The sequence below is a fragment of the Anser cygnoides genome, chromosome 14, assembly GCF_040182565.1.
Source record: "Anser cygnoides isolate HZ-2024a breed goose chromosome 14, Taihu_goose_T2T_genome, whole genome shotgun sequence".
Taxonomy (NCBI): Eukaryota; Metazoa; Chordata; class Aves; order Anseriformes; family Anatidae; genus Anser; species Anser cygnoides.
In genome coordinates, this window is record NC_089886.1 from 8,557,890 (window position 1) to 8,574,428 (window position 16,539).

Genomic DNA, 16,539 nt, shown 5'->3' on the forward strand with positions numbered 1-16,539 from the left:
AAAGTCTGTACTGAAAAACTCCAATTAAAAACAGTTTTATAAATAATTTAGGGACTCATCCCAGACAGGAGGTTATGAAGAGACTGTGTGGTGTCCCCAAGCTCCTGGTTACTTGTCAGCTCCCCTGGAAAGGTTTCCAAGAACCTCAGCCCTACAGCAAACCAACAGGGAGACTGTCCTGGTGGTCAGGTCCCTGGGGTACACAGGTACCCATTGCCCTGCAGGAGCACTTTGGGATGGAATGCAGTATGTCCTTTCATGTTTACAATTTTGAAATTTTAGGATCTTCATTTCAGCATAATACAAAACCCAAATATCAAGCTAGTTTTTTCATCAGTGAGCGCTTATTGATGAGAGCAACCTGGGAGCCTTCCTTTCTATACCACCAGTGATGGTTCAGAAATTTGGAAACCTGGCTGATGCTTTCTGCTCAGTCAGAATCTTACTGTACGACCCAAAGGAAAGCACTATTTATCCACCTCAGTGACTTCTTCACCTCATTGAATCGTGGCCATGTAGTAGTAAGGCATTCAAATTCTAGAACAGTGTAGGGTTGTACAAATGGCCTAGGTATTTTTTTGAAATATACCTACTTCATTGATGTAGTAGGAAAAATCCATCTATTGATCCAAAGCATAAGATACACCATGGTTATGGGGAATAAATACATTTCCATCAGCATACTTTCATACTACAACTACATTCAAAAAAATGTTGATGAAATTGCTACAACTGAATTGTTGGAAATGTGGATTCATTGAAACTACTATTTTTTGCTGTAAAGAAGGTGACTTTAACTGTTAACTATATTTTTTTACACATTTGAAATTAACAAAGTGCCTTCTTCCAATATTTTCCAAATGAAAAAAATAAATTGTTTCTGACTTTTTTTTGTTTCAAAAGGTCACTCAATGACTCTAAAAAAGTAATAATTGAATTAAATATTTTAGAACAATTTGAGACAAAATGTTTCACTTGGCCTTAACTTTTATCCCACTCACAGCAATTGTCATGTTAGACTTTCATCTCAATTCAGGATACATCTTTTTTTTCTAAAACTCTGATTATCTTCATGGATGAAAAAAAAAAATTCTTGCCCAATATTAATGTCCTCTTAACAGAACAAAAGCTATTTTTCATGAAGATGCACTAAAATCAAGGCTGTTGTCAATGAATCATGAAAGTGGGACTGCTTATTGAGGTTTCCACAATTCTCTAGGAAATCTTATTTTTCTACCTCACTCTGTACAGGCAAACAATGTATGCTGGAGACACTGTGGTCCATATGGAGAGGAATGTTGAACCCAAGCCAGATGTTTGTAAACCTTAACTTTGAAATGTGGCACAATACCACAAGCTGTCAAGTTGTGTAAAAGCTTAAGCAAAGACAAAAACAGAACGTAATATTTACCAGATGAGATTTCTCTGTAATCTTGTTGGAATTTTGGGAGTATCCAACTTTCATGGATTTCGAAATGAGCCCTGTATCATTTTTTCCCCCCTCTCTCTTATGAAGGATAGAGAAAAAAACAAAAAACAAAACAAAAAAAAAAAAAACCAACCAAACAAAAAAAACACATCGTGATAAAAGGGAAACATATTACATGGGCAAACAATGGATATGAGAGGGCCCTGGGCAATTTCAGATGGGTATATATTTCCTTGCAGACTGGATCCCACGGAAGATGCACATTTTTGGCATCATATTTAAATAATTTTCCTGAAAAAAATCTATTTCTGGAACAATTTACTAAATTGGTAGTAAGTAGGACAATACCATAGTATTAACAACATTTTTCATAATGCCTGAATTATTGCAGTAACATATGTTAAAACAGTGCAGGGCTATCCAACATATTTTACATCTTCTGCCAAAAATAATTTAATTCATCCATATAAAGAGATGAGTAAAATATTTCACTACTTGAATTAAAGACATACGACTCAATCCAGAAATAAAATACTAACTCAAGGAGTCTAAGGTGATATTTTTTCTCTCTGCTGAGAAACTTCTCATCCTTGTTGGTTTCCTGGTTTTAATATTTGCCAGGCCCTGGTATTTCCAAGGTGTTGTTCTCTATGGCACCAGACTGGTGTCTGCTTAGACACCCATTGTGGCACAACATCCAACTCCACTAATTAAAAGTTAAGACCCTGTCTGTAAATGAGATCCCAGAGCTTTTTGCACTGCTCACCTGACCCCAGAGGAGCTGGGTTCTGGTTGAAAAGGAGCTGCTGAGACCTCACCTAGAGCAGTGGGTTCTGAGGACAGCATTACCCACTTTACAGGGAGATTATTACCTCTCAGCCTCAAATTAATAGTGTCTGTTGCGGGGAGCAACTGGTTTCTGCCATGTCTCAGCTGGCAGAAGACCAGCAAGGGACTCTGTCCAGCTGGCATGATTTATTGCAGCCACTGGGCTGCTCGGTATCACCCTGGATGGGACTGGCATGGATTGTGCTGTAGAATCTGGGATTTCTCTACTGTTTTGACACACCTCCATGGTACTTACATTTGCTGTAAGAGAGGTGCATAGCATATATGTAGTGGTGGTGAAGAAAACATTTGTTGAATGAGTGACTGAATTGGTGCCAGTAGTTCTGTCTTTTCCAAAATAGCCTCAAGATCCAAAAATAGCAAATGCACAAATCTGCAAAGAATGATGGGCTATTTTGAGGGTAATGTTGGAGCTGGTTTCCAGCATCAAGGAAATGAGAGCAGTGCATTCTGTTGAATATCTGCTAAAACATAACTGGGAACAGTGATTTGTATCACTTTACACTCACCAGAGTCATAGAGATAGTTGTTTGTGTTGCTTTGTTTTGCTGTTTGTGCCAACAGCAATTGAATTTAAGGACTTCATTTTCCAGGAAGTCTCCATCCAGCTACTGAATCTGTGTGCACATCATTTGCATGCTCAGACAATAGAATGTGAATATACAAACAGTTTTTGTGTGCACAAATCAAGTCATTACCATGTTAGATAATTCACACTGCAAATTGAGTGCCTGGCTTTCAAGATTTGGCTCTCTTTAATGCTATAAGGCAGAGGAATAGAAAGAAATACAGAAATCTTGAGACTTTCTTTTCTGAACATAGTAAAACACCATTACAGACATCTCTTCTAGTGTATTTAGTTGCATGGAAAATGCAGTTTATGGGTATATATTCACACTAATCTATTTCAGGCAGTCAGAGACCAAAGTTAGATGACAAAGTTACTTATGAAGTCAATATGGGAACAAATGCATCTCCAGGTTGTTTATTCAAAGCACATAAATTAGATATCTAAACCAGCCAGAAATGTATGATATGATCATGTCTTTTCTTATGACTGCATTGAACCAATATTGAACTACAAAAACTTGTCAGCTCCCTCCCCTCCGCCCCCATTTTCCAAAGCATCAGGATGCTGTAAGATCAACTAACAGCTAAGTAGGTTTTTTTTCAGCACATGACTGTGGACACAAAGATATCCCTCATTCTGAGTAAACAGTAGCTTCCATTTTCACCAGTAGCTGCTGGTTTGAGATTGTAATGAGAGTTCCCACATAGCAACCTCTCAAGGTCCTGGGTAAGATTTCAGCTGAAAAAGTTTCCTCCTAATGGAGCACGGTCCTTTATTTGAATGTTATTCACTTGGTCCCTTCCCTAAAGACCTCCCAGTGGGAGTTCCACAAGCAAAATTCTTGAAAGAATGTAGCCTGTATTTTGCCTGGAAAAATGAGTATTTGCTGAATGATTAGTAAGTCATATGTGATCAACAGGCACTCGCTTATGTTATTTTCAGTAAGAAAAACAAACAAAAACAACAAACAAAACCAAACAAAACCAACCAACCAAACAAAAAAAAACCTCCTGAAAACTCTAATTCTAGGAAAGGATTAGGATTGTCTTTTCTGGTTGTGCTTGATGAACAAATAAGACTTGTCAGGTTGGATCAACCTCACATATCACCCCACCTGACACCCAGAATTCCAGAATATTTCCATAAGGAAGTGAGGAATTTCTGATGTCTGCAGATGTCAGGTAAACATTTTCCATCAAGAACACCTGGGGATATCTTAGTGCCCAGTATGCAGAACTGGGAATAAGCCTGCAAACAAGAACTGCAACATCCCTTCTGGAAGCTGTGTATTTTTAAAGTACTTTGTTAGCACCCATTACCCATTTGTACAGATGTATCGATGTAAGTGCTTTTCTTGTTAATGAGGAGACAGAGAAAAAAGTCCAAAATTTCTGTGTTTTGAAAGTTGGCTGGCTTGGATCACTGCTATAGATATGAAGGTGGAAGATAAGTGTTTGAAATCAGAGAAAATTTGGTTGTGAATTGCCTTTGAAAAAAAGGTTTCATTCCTCTCAAGGTGAGCTAATACAGCTTGCGCTAAAAGGATATTTAGAAGGACACTGCAGATGGAGAGTGAGGTGGAAGCAGTGCTGTACTAATGCCTTTAAAATCACTTTCTACAAAGTAGATTGTTAATTTAGACTTGTTTTCTTAGCTGCTATTTTTTAATACAAGGCAGAGACAGAAGACACATGAGATGTAATAATTACCCATCAAGACTTGACTTTAAAAAAAAAAAAAGCAAAAACAACCTGAAAACAGAAATAGAAGTTGTGAGGAAAGGGGGGGAAACAGGGAATGCAATTCATTTATTCAATGCTGGTATTAAGGGAAAACCAAGGTTAAAAAGAAAAAAAGTATGTCTTTGCAGAGCTTTAATAGATATGCCAGATCCTCTCTTTTGCTTTCAGCAATTGTGGTGCATATTGTTGGCAGTGGTTCAAAGAAATGAAGTGTTCGTTCCCTGGGAATTGTCTTTCACACAAAAAAAGTAATTAGAGGAATAAAAGAATATGATGTATTAGAAAATGGGAGCCATAACAAACTACCAAGTAAGCTGCCATGGCTAATTCTTCTTAACAGTCTTTTAATCGCTCTCAAACTTGTAACTGCATCCCAAACATTTCACATTTTCTATCTTGTTGAAAAATTCTGTATGGCCCATCTGATGAGGGCAGAGATGTCAAACATCTAAGTGCGTATTGTGTGTCCTAGTGACAAATATGTTCCCTTGGTGTAGGAAAAGGGCCGGAAGGTACAAAGGGAGAGAGAGTAATCTATTTATAACTTTTACAATGCCTTGTAAGAGGAGATCTTGGGAACTCTTCTCCTGGGGTGGCTGATTGTGCTCTCTCTGATGTGGACTCTGCTAAGTACGGGTAGGAATCCTATTACTGACCACTACAAAGGACCGTGTGGTTTAGTTCAGAATATAAAATTCATATTATGAATGCTGTATGGGGGCGGAGGGGGGAGGGAAGTAATATTAGCCTTCTGAAGAAGAGGAGACTGTCATGAATAATGCAACAGTGGCTCTCCGGGAGTCATACAAATGGATCGGATTTAAGATTCCTTTCCCAGTGATAAGGTCATCCATAGGGATGCTTTGCATTTCTGCAGCACTTCCCAGGTACAGGTTTCAAAGCACTATGAAGACCGTAAAGGACTGAGGTTTCACAGAACCTGAGAGGTTGGCAAGTGTTAATACACCCCAGGTCCTGATGTGGGGAAAGGACAGGGAGAGGAAGGACAGAAAAGCAGAGCTCACCACTCTCTTGGCATGTACGGAGCCAGCCCACTTCTGACCCCTGGGTTGTGCTGGTTCTTTGCCCAGGCTTCATCTGAGTGCCGACACAAAAGCCTATGAAGACAGATGGAAGTTTATGTCAGCGTCTTTGGCCCAAAATAGGGGTTTTGATAAAATCTAGGGCAATTTGATATCTAAAACCAGACACTGGGTCCTCAGGGCTATCAATGTCATCATCACCAACGATTTTGCATAGCACTGTACAGAGGAGAGCAAAGCTACAGCCTGATGGTAGTTTTTCACATCCCAACCATTTTCAGCATGGACCTGTCAGCCCACGGCATCCCTTCCCGCAGTCTGTTTTGAATCTTTGTACCAAAGGCCTCCCACGGGAGCTGAGATTTGCCAGGTGAAGCACATGAGCACATTGGGCAGTCCTGGCCACAGCCCTAGGACAGTGGCTCGGGAGGGCAGGCAGCAGCATGGGGACACCCTTCCCAAGGGATGAGCATGCCTGGGTCCGTCAGCCACCAAGCCAACTTTGGGCACACTTTCTAGTGTCAATCCTGTCTATTCAGCATGGATAAACTAGAAACATCAGAGAGCCTGTGTACTGCTTTGCTGGTACTGCTACAAGCACCTTGGAAGTCAGTGCAGGACACAGAAATGATGGCTTCCAGGGAGAAACACGTAACCCTAAAGGCTCAGAGAAGGGACATCAACAGAGTCCCATTATGTGTGAACCAGGGCTGTGGCAGTTGCATGATGACATGATGTTTCGTGTGTTTCAGGGAGAAAATCAAAATTTTTTTCAGCTTTTTTAAAAGCTTGAATTAATGGTAGCAATAACCTAGTGGCAACACATCTTCAGGTTAAGAAATATCCTTGGTAGTCGCTACTAATGACATCTGCAAAAATTCATAATGTGATGTGGAAAAAAAAAAAAAAAAAAGGATATCATCTTCAGACAAGGTTATAACTTGCTTTCTCCTGTGGAGCTGAGTCTATAAGAAGCAAGACCATTTTCCTAAGAATAAGCATTTGACCCAGGAGAGAACTGTAAGTAAACACTGGTAATACAATGTGCTTTAGAAAAGACAGTATTTTTCTGCCCCTTGATCTCACTCAGTCTTAAGCCAATTTTGGCAGGTACTGCTGTATTAAGTGGTCAGTACCCCGTAGTGGTCACACACTGTTTTACTGGAGGTCTGACAGCAGCTATAGGAGAGATAAAATTAACCCTTTGGCTCCAATGGTTCCAATGGATCTTATTGGCCACAACAGGGAATGTATCAAGAATTTCTAGCTCTTGGCCTCATGGGGTTAATGGCAATCTGTTGCTGATTTCCCTGGACAATCAGAGTAGCAAACACTGGGCTTTTTAATGAGCCCCAGAGGACAATGCTGGCACACAAGGCTGTGAAGATCTGGACAAACGAAGGAAAAGTAAAATGAAAACAAACATGGACGTTTATTTTCCTAACTCACCAGTTGCAAACAAAATTTCATTTAATAAACCATGAAATGATTCACAGAGTTTCTGTATATTATTGTAAGAGCAGCTGGGTAATGTAAAAGTTACTTTCCCTGTGCTTTGTTATGCCGTCCCGTATCCAGTTCTCATCCAAACAAAGCTGTATTTATTTATGTGTTAATATATTTATCATCTTACTCCTTACCATGCTTTTCTGAAATGAGTTTAGTTGTGACTTAAGTCATCATCATGTATAGAGGATCCAACACGGAGAAATCAATGCATCACTGAGGTTGGAAGGGACATCTGGAGTCTCTGGTCCAGCTCCCCTCCTCCCCTGCTCAAAGCAGAGCCAACTTTGAAATTGCATTAGGTTGCTCATAATAGAGCATGAAGGAAAATCTTTTTCTGGTCATGGACTGGGACAGATTTTCTGGCGAACTGGTTAGAGAAAACAGTTAGCTGAGTTTCAGTTTTCTTTTTCCCCCCATATCTGAAACAAACTGGAATTTACATAAATGTTTTTCAATTATCCTAAGGGAGAAAAATCAGCATGTATTTCCTATATCAGGAAATTATCCCTACTCAGGGGAACGCATAAAAAAGTGCTGAATTTGAGCATGTACTTGAGTCCCACTGTGGTAAACGAGCACATGCTTTGAGTTAATCTCCTACTGAAGTACTTTCCTGATTCAGGATGACATACTGCTTGTGAACAATTTTTCTTGCACACATCCTTGATGCATACATAATGCTTCATACCTGATTTTTTACTGATGCCCCCTGTTTTGTTTTTGTTCCTTGATTGGATGAATATAAACTAGTGGAAAGGGCAATAAATCAAGGGAGATTTCAAGATGGCAGAGAAAACATTGTCATTGTAAATCTATGAGCTAACATGAAGTACCTGCAAGACTGCTCTGGCTTTCAGTGAACCAAAAATTCTGTCGTGTGAATTCAGGGGTTTCTCTTGATCATATGTTTGCACACATTGTAGTGTTTGGTTAAAGCTAGTTTGCAACAAGCTGCTGTCCAGAACCAGTGAATGTCAGCTTTGTCTCACATGGTTTATAAGGTTGCATTGAATTATGGTAGAACAATTAGTTGCATTCCAACACGATGAGATTCTTATTTCTTTCAAAACTTCCCTCACTGCCAAATATGCTAGCACATCTATTTAAAACAATACAATTACAATTGCAATTAAAGTAGATTTAAAAAAATAAATTCTAGACTTTCAGTCAACATCTCTAAAATTTCCCTATAAGAAAAGATCAATGGGTGCATTTGTAACAGTTCTGTGTGCTTGAGAATGTGATACAAATCTAATTGTATGGTGTTACTGAAAACCATTCCCACACATCTGGGCATATGAGATAGGACATGAGATAGTCCTGTGCTCCCCTTTTAAACACACACTGATCCCGCTGGTCTGAGAAATGAAGCAGAAGGGAATTGATTCTATGTGGCAAATTCAGATAAGCATCACGAAGGCATTAACACCTGTGATTTCATGCACAATGGCAAATGAATGACCAATTAGCAAGAGGGACAGTGTAATGTGGCAATATAATTATGGTCATTAATGGCACTGCAGGATCGTATCTCCACGCAATGGCTTCTATCTTTTGGAAGGGAGTAGAGCACAGATGAAATGCAGCAATTGGAAATGTTTTTTAGTAGGGATAAAGATAAAAGCAAAATCAGGACCGGTTTTCAGCATGTAGCCATGAACTGATGGGGCTTCACGGACTAAAGATTGGTGAAAGCAAACTGTTGTCAGTAAGCGTGAGCTGCTGGTGGTCTGCAACACAGAAAGGGTAGAAGAGTCCTGGGCACTCTGTGGATATAGGTAAAAGCAGCAGCAAAGTGCTCCTGTTAGCCAAGTGCTGGATGTGGCGATGGCAGAGCTGGTCCAGCCCCAGCTCTGGCAGCAGAAATAGGTTTGTGGTTGTCACACTACGTGTCGGTGAGGAGGTTTCCCTCGTCTTCCTATTCTACAGCACAGTAAACATTTCATAATGATGGTCTTTGATTTATACTTGAAGCTGCACTGCTTGTAGTACCTCATGAGAAGCCAGGCTCCAAGCTGCTGAGAGGTACCCATGCCCATGTCTGCCATGGTGGTGGTGATGTGCTGGCCAGACACCGGCATCTTGGTTTGGTTCCTGCACTGACACACATCATATCAGGTTTTAAGGCCTCACTGGGAAGAATTTGATCTACTTCTGGTAGTTTTAACCAGTTTTATATACCTGGAGGAAATGACTCACAAAAGGCCTGTATCTAATCCTCCTTTTTGGAATCGCTGCTCACATTGCTGTCTCAGTAGGAAATTGTGCTGTTCAGCAAGAAGAGGTCTAACCTGCTCAATGGACAGGGATCAAATGATGTGCTGGTGGCTTTGGAGACTCTCAACTCCATGGAGAAACAGAAGTAACCTTCACAATTCTTAGCCCAAAGGACAGCAAGAAAACTTCCCTGGCTCTCCATGTTCACCTTTAATTTAATTTTGTAATATTTAGTAAACACAGTTGTAGGGCTTCTCATTAACTTTAGAATCTTATAGTCATAATTTTTGATACACAACATTACTTACCAATTAGCTTGTCTTGTTCGTTTAAATTTCTTCGCTCATATTTTAATGGGAGCTAATGATGCCTTTGTTGACTTATTTAATGTTATGTAAATGTGGCTATAAACTGTGAAGGGTTTAAAGAGCAGCTCTTTTTTTGCTTACTCGTCAGTTTTCGGAGAATGTTTGGCATCCTCACAATCTGCACACATCACCCTGATGAATAGAAGTAACTAAGAAAGCAAATAATAATAATTTTGTAAGATAAGCAGTGAAAAGTATTCAGTGTGAAATTTGATTTCTTCTCTTTACTGATGATTACTCTTTTTTTTTTTCTTTTTCTTTTATTTTTTATGAGCCTAAGGGGATGTTGTGGAAGTTTATCATGATATTAAGAAACTGTTAAACATAGGCGGATGTTTAGATTCTGCCATGCTCAGGTTGCCAGTTCATGAGGACACTTTTAATTGTGCTTCACAGAACAGAACCACTCATGTGGTTGTACATGTACTTTTAATTCAGTGTATTCTTCATGTTAAACTGAATTACAAACACACACATATAGGTGTATACGGAAAATACTTGCATGAAAACACATAACTATATATGACACTCACATTTCGGTGTGTTAGATACATTTAGTTACCTCTACAAAAAAATAAATATATATATATACATACATTCTTATTAGACATAGTGTTTACTCTTGCACATATCTCTGACATTTAGCCCTCTGGAGAAAGCAATGCAGCATATTCAATATCCCCTTTCTTCTCTACAACTCGGTGCTGCTTCCCTTTGTCTCCTTTTCACCATCTTTTACTGGCTACTAAAGGTCAGCCAAAGGGGATTCTTAGAAACTTAGAGAGAAGCAGCCAGTGCAGTCTGTGTTTGGTTACAATTACACTACTGCATGTAAAAGCTATTCTGATTGCTAATGAGTAGAAGGTGGGGAGAAGGGAGGCTTGTGAAACTCTTCAGCAAGGAGTTTGTAACCAATTCAGTACTGGTTTCTCAAATCTGATGATAATGCTTTGAAAATGCACTTCAAACATGTCATAGGAAATTTAAATATTTAAATATTCATTTATTCTAATTTCCCTTTTGATAGGTACCAACCAGTACGCATACATTTCAGCAACTACGAAGATCTACAGCACTCTGTCTATCAATGTGGATTTTAGCACAATTCACTGTAAATTAGGGAATGATTCTCAGCTTCTTATCAATGTTCCAGGAACTCCTTTATGAATTTTGATATTTAGCAATTGGGGGCTGAGAAGGAACACTTCAAACAATGAATGAGCAAGTTTTACCTCCTATTACTATATAGATCTGTTCTAAAGGTTGGTGAGCATGTGGCTGTCTTTCTCTAGAGCAGATGCTATTTTTACCGGTGTAGATTTACACAGATGACAGGAATAAAAATATATTTGTCATAAACTCTTACAAATTCTTTAAGGATTTGACTTAAAAAAAAAAAAATCAAAGGCAAGCAGATGTGACATTTAAATGATCTATACAGTTATTATGATACATATAATACCAAAATGTAATAGTTTGTTGTTAGAGTGTGTCCTGCAGTATGTTGTCAAGACTTCAATAGGCTTCCTACCCCAGCAGTCATATAATAATGAAAGTAATATTAGCATATTAAATTTGACATAGCTTATGTGCTAGAGAAACAAATTTAGTGCAGGAGATGTCAGTGGTATTATAATAACATTATCTTTGATTCCCTGTAAATTGTTTTTTGGATTTTCACTTTCTTATGACAATTGCCAATTCTTTTATAGGCATTTTCAAACTTTCACACTGCTTTTTGTTAAAGACATTGTTCTGCTGAGCACTGAAAACATACTTCACTTTTTGATTTAGTATGGCAAACAACAAATATATCTGCATATTTTAGTAGCAGAAATGTGTATATATGTATGTATTCTTCTCTTTGCTTAATTGTTTGGGTTTAGATGATTTCAAATGCTCCTGTCAAATGCACAATGGTGCTATTAGTTTCAAGGGTACGAAGTTTAGTTTAACAGCATCCATTTGCAGGTGATACAGTACTCATCACTGCTGGGCTTTGAAGCTCATCTCAAGTGAATGATGCTGAACCCTTTATATCATATCCCAGTAATTCTTAAAACCACTTTGGCATAAAGAGACTTCCTAAGATGTGTTGCTCTATTTATGTTTCCCATGAATGCAATACGAGCTATGCTGGTATGAAACTCAGTTCTGTAATTACTGGGAACTATTATCTTGAACCTTTCATTGTCTTTTATTTGTGTAACACAGACACAGTGCCAACTGTATGTCGTGAATCTTTAGCATAATTCCACTTTCACTTTCTTACAAGCCAACTGATTTCTGGAGTGTTTCACAGTTGAAAGGTGGCTTTTTGTGATTACGTCATCACTGTAAAATTCTACAAGGTGTGTGAAAAGATCTTAACAAACTGACTGCAAAACATGAGTGCCTTCTGAAAGGAATGCTATGACAATGAACCATCTATAATTGATATTTCAAAGATAATTTTCTCCCTACTCTTTTTTTTTTTTTTTTTTTAATAATCCAGAAGTTGTTGAGTGTGTGAAATGTGGTTTCTTCATAAACACCGTTCTCTCATAATAAGAAAATAATTTCTAGGGAGGTTACTATTATGGTTTCTTGGTGCATGATCTCTTTGATGAAGGTAAAGTAAGGATGTCTAGGTATTAGATTGAGAGGGATATTTATTAACCTCTGTGCTGACTGGAAGCAGATGTTGGAATTACTGTTTCTTGCTCTCAGATTAAATTCATTCTGCCAATCTCACCTGCCCAGCAGTCACTGGCAGAACATTATATAGTTCTGGAATAAAATGGAGTTTCAGTGCATGGTGAAGAGAAGTCAAGTTTATTTAGCCCACAGTTAAAAGGAAAATTAGCAGGGCTGTGACTGAACATGCAGATTTCACAAGGTCCCAGAAGTTATAAACTCAGATCAGTCCCTATGTTTTTGCTTCTTCTTCAAGCTTGATCTAAAGTATCTTAGTCTCAGGGATCTTCCAAGTAGAGTAGAAAAACATTATGAAAACGGGGTTCTGTTATGAGACTACTTCTACTAGTTCTTGCTGAGGCTGCAGGTTAGTAAATAACAAATTCATCTGCAAGCGTGGTTGTGAGACTAGTATTGCTGTATCACCATATCACACTGCTTCAAAGTGAAGGGTGCAAGAGTGTGCAGAGGAGTTTAATGACCCAGATCGTGTATCACAAAAAATACAGACTACGTAGCCTGTTTAGGTTAGTTACTGGGACCAACCATGCCTTTTGTGCTGAGATCACCTGGTGTGTGCTGCGTAGACACACTAGCAGTCAGGGAGAGGGAGGTAGAAGGGTGGGTTTTCCTGCAGGCAGGTAGAAAGGAGGGTATATTGTAATCACATACTTGAAGGACAGAGACAGATAAAAAGACATAAAAAAAACCTTCTGCTGTCAGTGCTGAGAAGTCCTCTACACTTAGCCCCCTTCTTTACTTTTTTCTTCCTTTGTTTGTCATACTTCATCACTGAATTCACTTGTATAATGACTTATATTAATTAAATCATGGAAGGTTTAGCCACTTGTGCCATACCAGAGCAACACACCCTGTGATTTTAAAACGAGCTCTGTTCAAAATATACGAAAAAGACAATATTCAATCTTACTTCCAATTTAGCAAAATGCAGCTGAGATCTGCAACAGGCCTCTACGCTTCAGACCCAGCCCTGCTTAGCCCACTCCATCTGCAGTTGCTGGCAAGCGAAACCAGAGGCCATTAAGAAAGCTAATGCTTAGCCATTTTTGTTGATGGATTCAGCACTAGAACAATATTTTGCAGGGAAGCTGGACAAAAATGCTGTTAGTTCTCATTAGAGATGGAAGAACTTTGTGAAGCTAGAGGTTTTTGCAAATCAATCATATTGCTTTTTAGGTACGCAAACTGAGTCTGACTTCACAAACCATTTTTTTTTCCTGTCATTGAATTCTCAGGGGTCTTCCCCCTCCCTACACAACCGATGATTAATAAAAAGAAAAAAAATCAAAATGTTTTTCTAGCTCAGGGGAAACCTATTCCTTGTGTTAGCAACAGTAATGCTCACTCTTTAAAAAAGCTAGACCTTGCAGAAAATAGGGTAGGCTCACTCTCTTTTTATTTTTTTAACTTCTGTTTTTCCCAATTATGTTTTTAAATATCTTTCTTTTTCTTTGTGATCACTCTCTGTTCCCAGTTGTATGCTAGCCCGGCTCTACTCCTTTGCACCCATGCTTTCCTCACTCATAAATTTCCCATTGAGGTTTCCATTTGAGTCCAATTTCCAGTTCCATTTTTTCATACAAAATGAGTTTGTCTGCTTACTAAATCTTATGGCTCGTTAAGTGCCATTGTAATAAGACCTCTGTGGATAATGTACATGTTTTCTAGAAGCTCATGATGCTGTTATTATAGCTGAGTACCCAAGCCTCCAGTAAGAGGAAACTCAAGATGCAGGACAGGGAAGGGGTAAACACCAGACAGATTTACTGGGGGGGCTAACAGGCCTTTTGAGCCCATAATACTCCTCATCTCCTGCTCCCTCTCTGCAGTGCTGGCAGCTGGATGCTCCCAGCAGCTTCTCTCTGGCTGCTCAGTCCCATCAGCTAAATGCAGCTGACTGGCCCGTGACCAATGCATCTGGCACAGGAGTCACTGGAGCAGAGAAAGTGCAGCGAATGCCTCTTTTTCACCTCTCTCTTGATGCCTCCCCTCCAACTTGGCTGAGCATTTCTCCCAGGAGGGAAACATGCCTTCCCCTAGCATATCTTAGGCTGGCTTTATCCCATTCCCTTGGCATGAGCTTTGCATACCTGACCTAAAAGGTGAGCGAGTGGGCAACCTGGAGAGATGGAGGTGGGTGGCCACACTCTTGCATGGTGTGATGGGATCATGGCCATGCAGGTTAACAGCCCCATGCCTCTTCCCAATAGGGAGTAACTCTGTCCATCCTATTACACAAGTCTCATATATTCTATGGTAGCCCTTATGCTTTGTTGCTCCTGGCATCATGATGCAATACACATCCTGCGCTGTGATGGCATTGAGCACAAATCATTGGATGTGGGGTTAGAATACACTTCAGCTTTGCAAAACACACCGTTAAATATTTATTCTAAGTGTATCTGTACCATTGTGTGATTAAACCCTCTCCATTATTCACAGCAATAGATCCGCTTATCATAATGACATTCTTGCTGTCTTTTGAGTATTAAATATCTCCAAGTTGCTCTTTGAGTTTTTTTTTTATTATTATTATTATTTTAACTTTTTAAAGATACAGAGCTATAACAGTGTATTCCTTACTGAATGAGTTGCTGCTCGTAAGTGAGCAATCAGCATTATCTAAATAAATGAAATATTCTTTGGGGCTCAACAAAACGCTTGTTAGGTTGAAACTAATCTGCAGGAAATGAATGGTGTTTGTTAGTCTTTGAGAACACAGAAGAGATTCAGTTCGCGTTAGTATTTCCAATAGTGCCAACATAAATGTGCAAGTCTCTACGATACAGAGCTTGTTATTGTTATCAGATGAGGGGTGGAAAGGAATGTGGCGTTATGTAATTCAGAATTATTATTCAACATGGAAATGGGCAGGCTGCAGAACACACTCAGAAAATCTAGTTAAATGTACAGTGTGTGTTCTTTAGTGGCAGAAGAAATAGCACTATGCTGGGGGATCCCAGAATGCTGCAAACCCAAATTGCTCTGCTGAAGTCCATGGAAGCTGCTTGGACTCAGCACCCTTGAAAGTCAGTCTAAAATGTGATTTATTGAGTGGCTGCTCTCCTTCATGTTGTGTGTTTTTCATTATTGTTTTTGCAAGCAAAGACTGGCTGATAGGAGTCACTCCCTTGAGAACCATGAAAAGAGAGCGTTCTTTGATAGCAAAGCTGGCCTGCACTGCCAAGGCCTCAAAATTTCGAGAAAGCTGCACCACTTTTAAACCTCGTAACTTCCCAGAGACCACCATGCAGCTTTATCATAAAACTTTTGATTGAAAACATGCAACATCTTTCATAGTGCTCCACAGCCCATCTTGGGCCTTTTAACATCTTTTGGACCACAAAACTGTTTAGATATGGACAGTGAACATGCTCGGTTTACTCTCACATTACTTCCACCAGCATGGGGGTTTCTATGTGGCTTCTTATTTCATTTTCTGTGTTTCTTTTTACTTCCAAAAGACTTTTTTAAGAGTAACTGGCAACTTTGTATTTTGGCTGTTCAGGGACCAGATGCCCCACTAGGTTTTTCAAGCACTAGTGACAGAAGAGACGGTCCATTGCTAGGGAACTATGAGTAAGGGGACCATCTTGCTTGACGAGAGCCTCATGAGGGACCTTGGAAAGTCATTTAGGGTGAAATAACCAAAAGATTAGGGAGCTTGAGCAAGACGTGTCGCTCTTTGGAGCTTCTGCTTCCACAGCAGCTAGGAAGGAGGCTGTTTAAATTGGTTGTCTGAAGTTAGACATCTGGAGATGAACCCCACCTTCAGTAATTAAGAGATGGCAGTTAGAAACCTGGACTGGTTTCTGACTGTCTGCTGGGGTGAAAAGATCCATTTTCCTCATCAGCCCCTATGCAGCTCTGAGCTAAGATATTTTTGGTTATAAACGTTTAGGTACAAAAGCAATTTGTAACTTGGAGGGGAAAAGACCTGACATTTTAAAGGCAAACTATCAACTAAAATAAAGTGAAAGGATTATTATGTGCATATGAAGGATGGGGAATAAATGAGATATTTGTAAGTGACATATACAGATTGTTCATGGAAAAAAAATGATTGCTGTGAGTAACATGAAAATTAGTGCTCTACTGCACTTTGGCATGCTCA

The 16,539-nt window shown here is 39.3% G+C and overlaps 1 protein-coding gene and 1 long non-coding RNA gene across 9 annotated transcripts in view; one reads left to right on the forward strand and one right to left on the reverse strand.

Annotated features, from left to right (window-relative positions):
* The window catches only part of LOC106032866 (uncharacterized), a 98,985-nt gene that overhangs the window by 66,871 nt on the left and 15,575 nt on the right, over positions 1-16,539 (forward strand). The window lies entirely within an intron of this gene.
* EBF1 (EBF transcription factor 1) overlaps positions 1-16,539 on the reverse strand; it is a 315,044-nt gene that overhangs the window by 8,499 nt on the left and 290,006 nt on the right. For 6 of the 7 annotated variants that reach the window (XM_066977181.1, XM_066977180.1, XM_066977183.1 and 3 more), the window contains one exon: positions 5,423-5,709. In XM_066977181.1, coding sequence (XP_066833282.1) covers positions 5,438-5,709 — 272 coding nt within the window. In that variant the 3' untranslated portion in view covers positions 5,423-5,437. Of the gene's footprint in view, positions 1-5,422; positions 5,710-16,539 lie in introns of those variants that run through there. The other variant, XM_066977182.1, reaches the window with a different exon arrangement.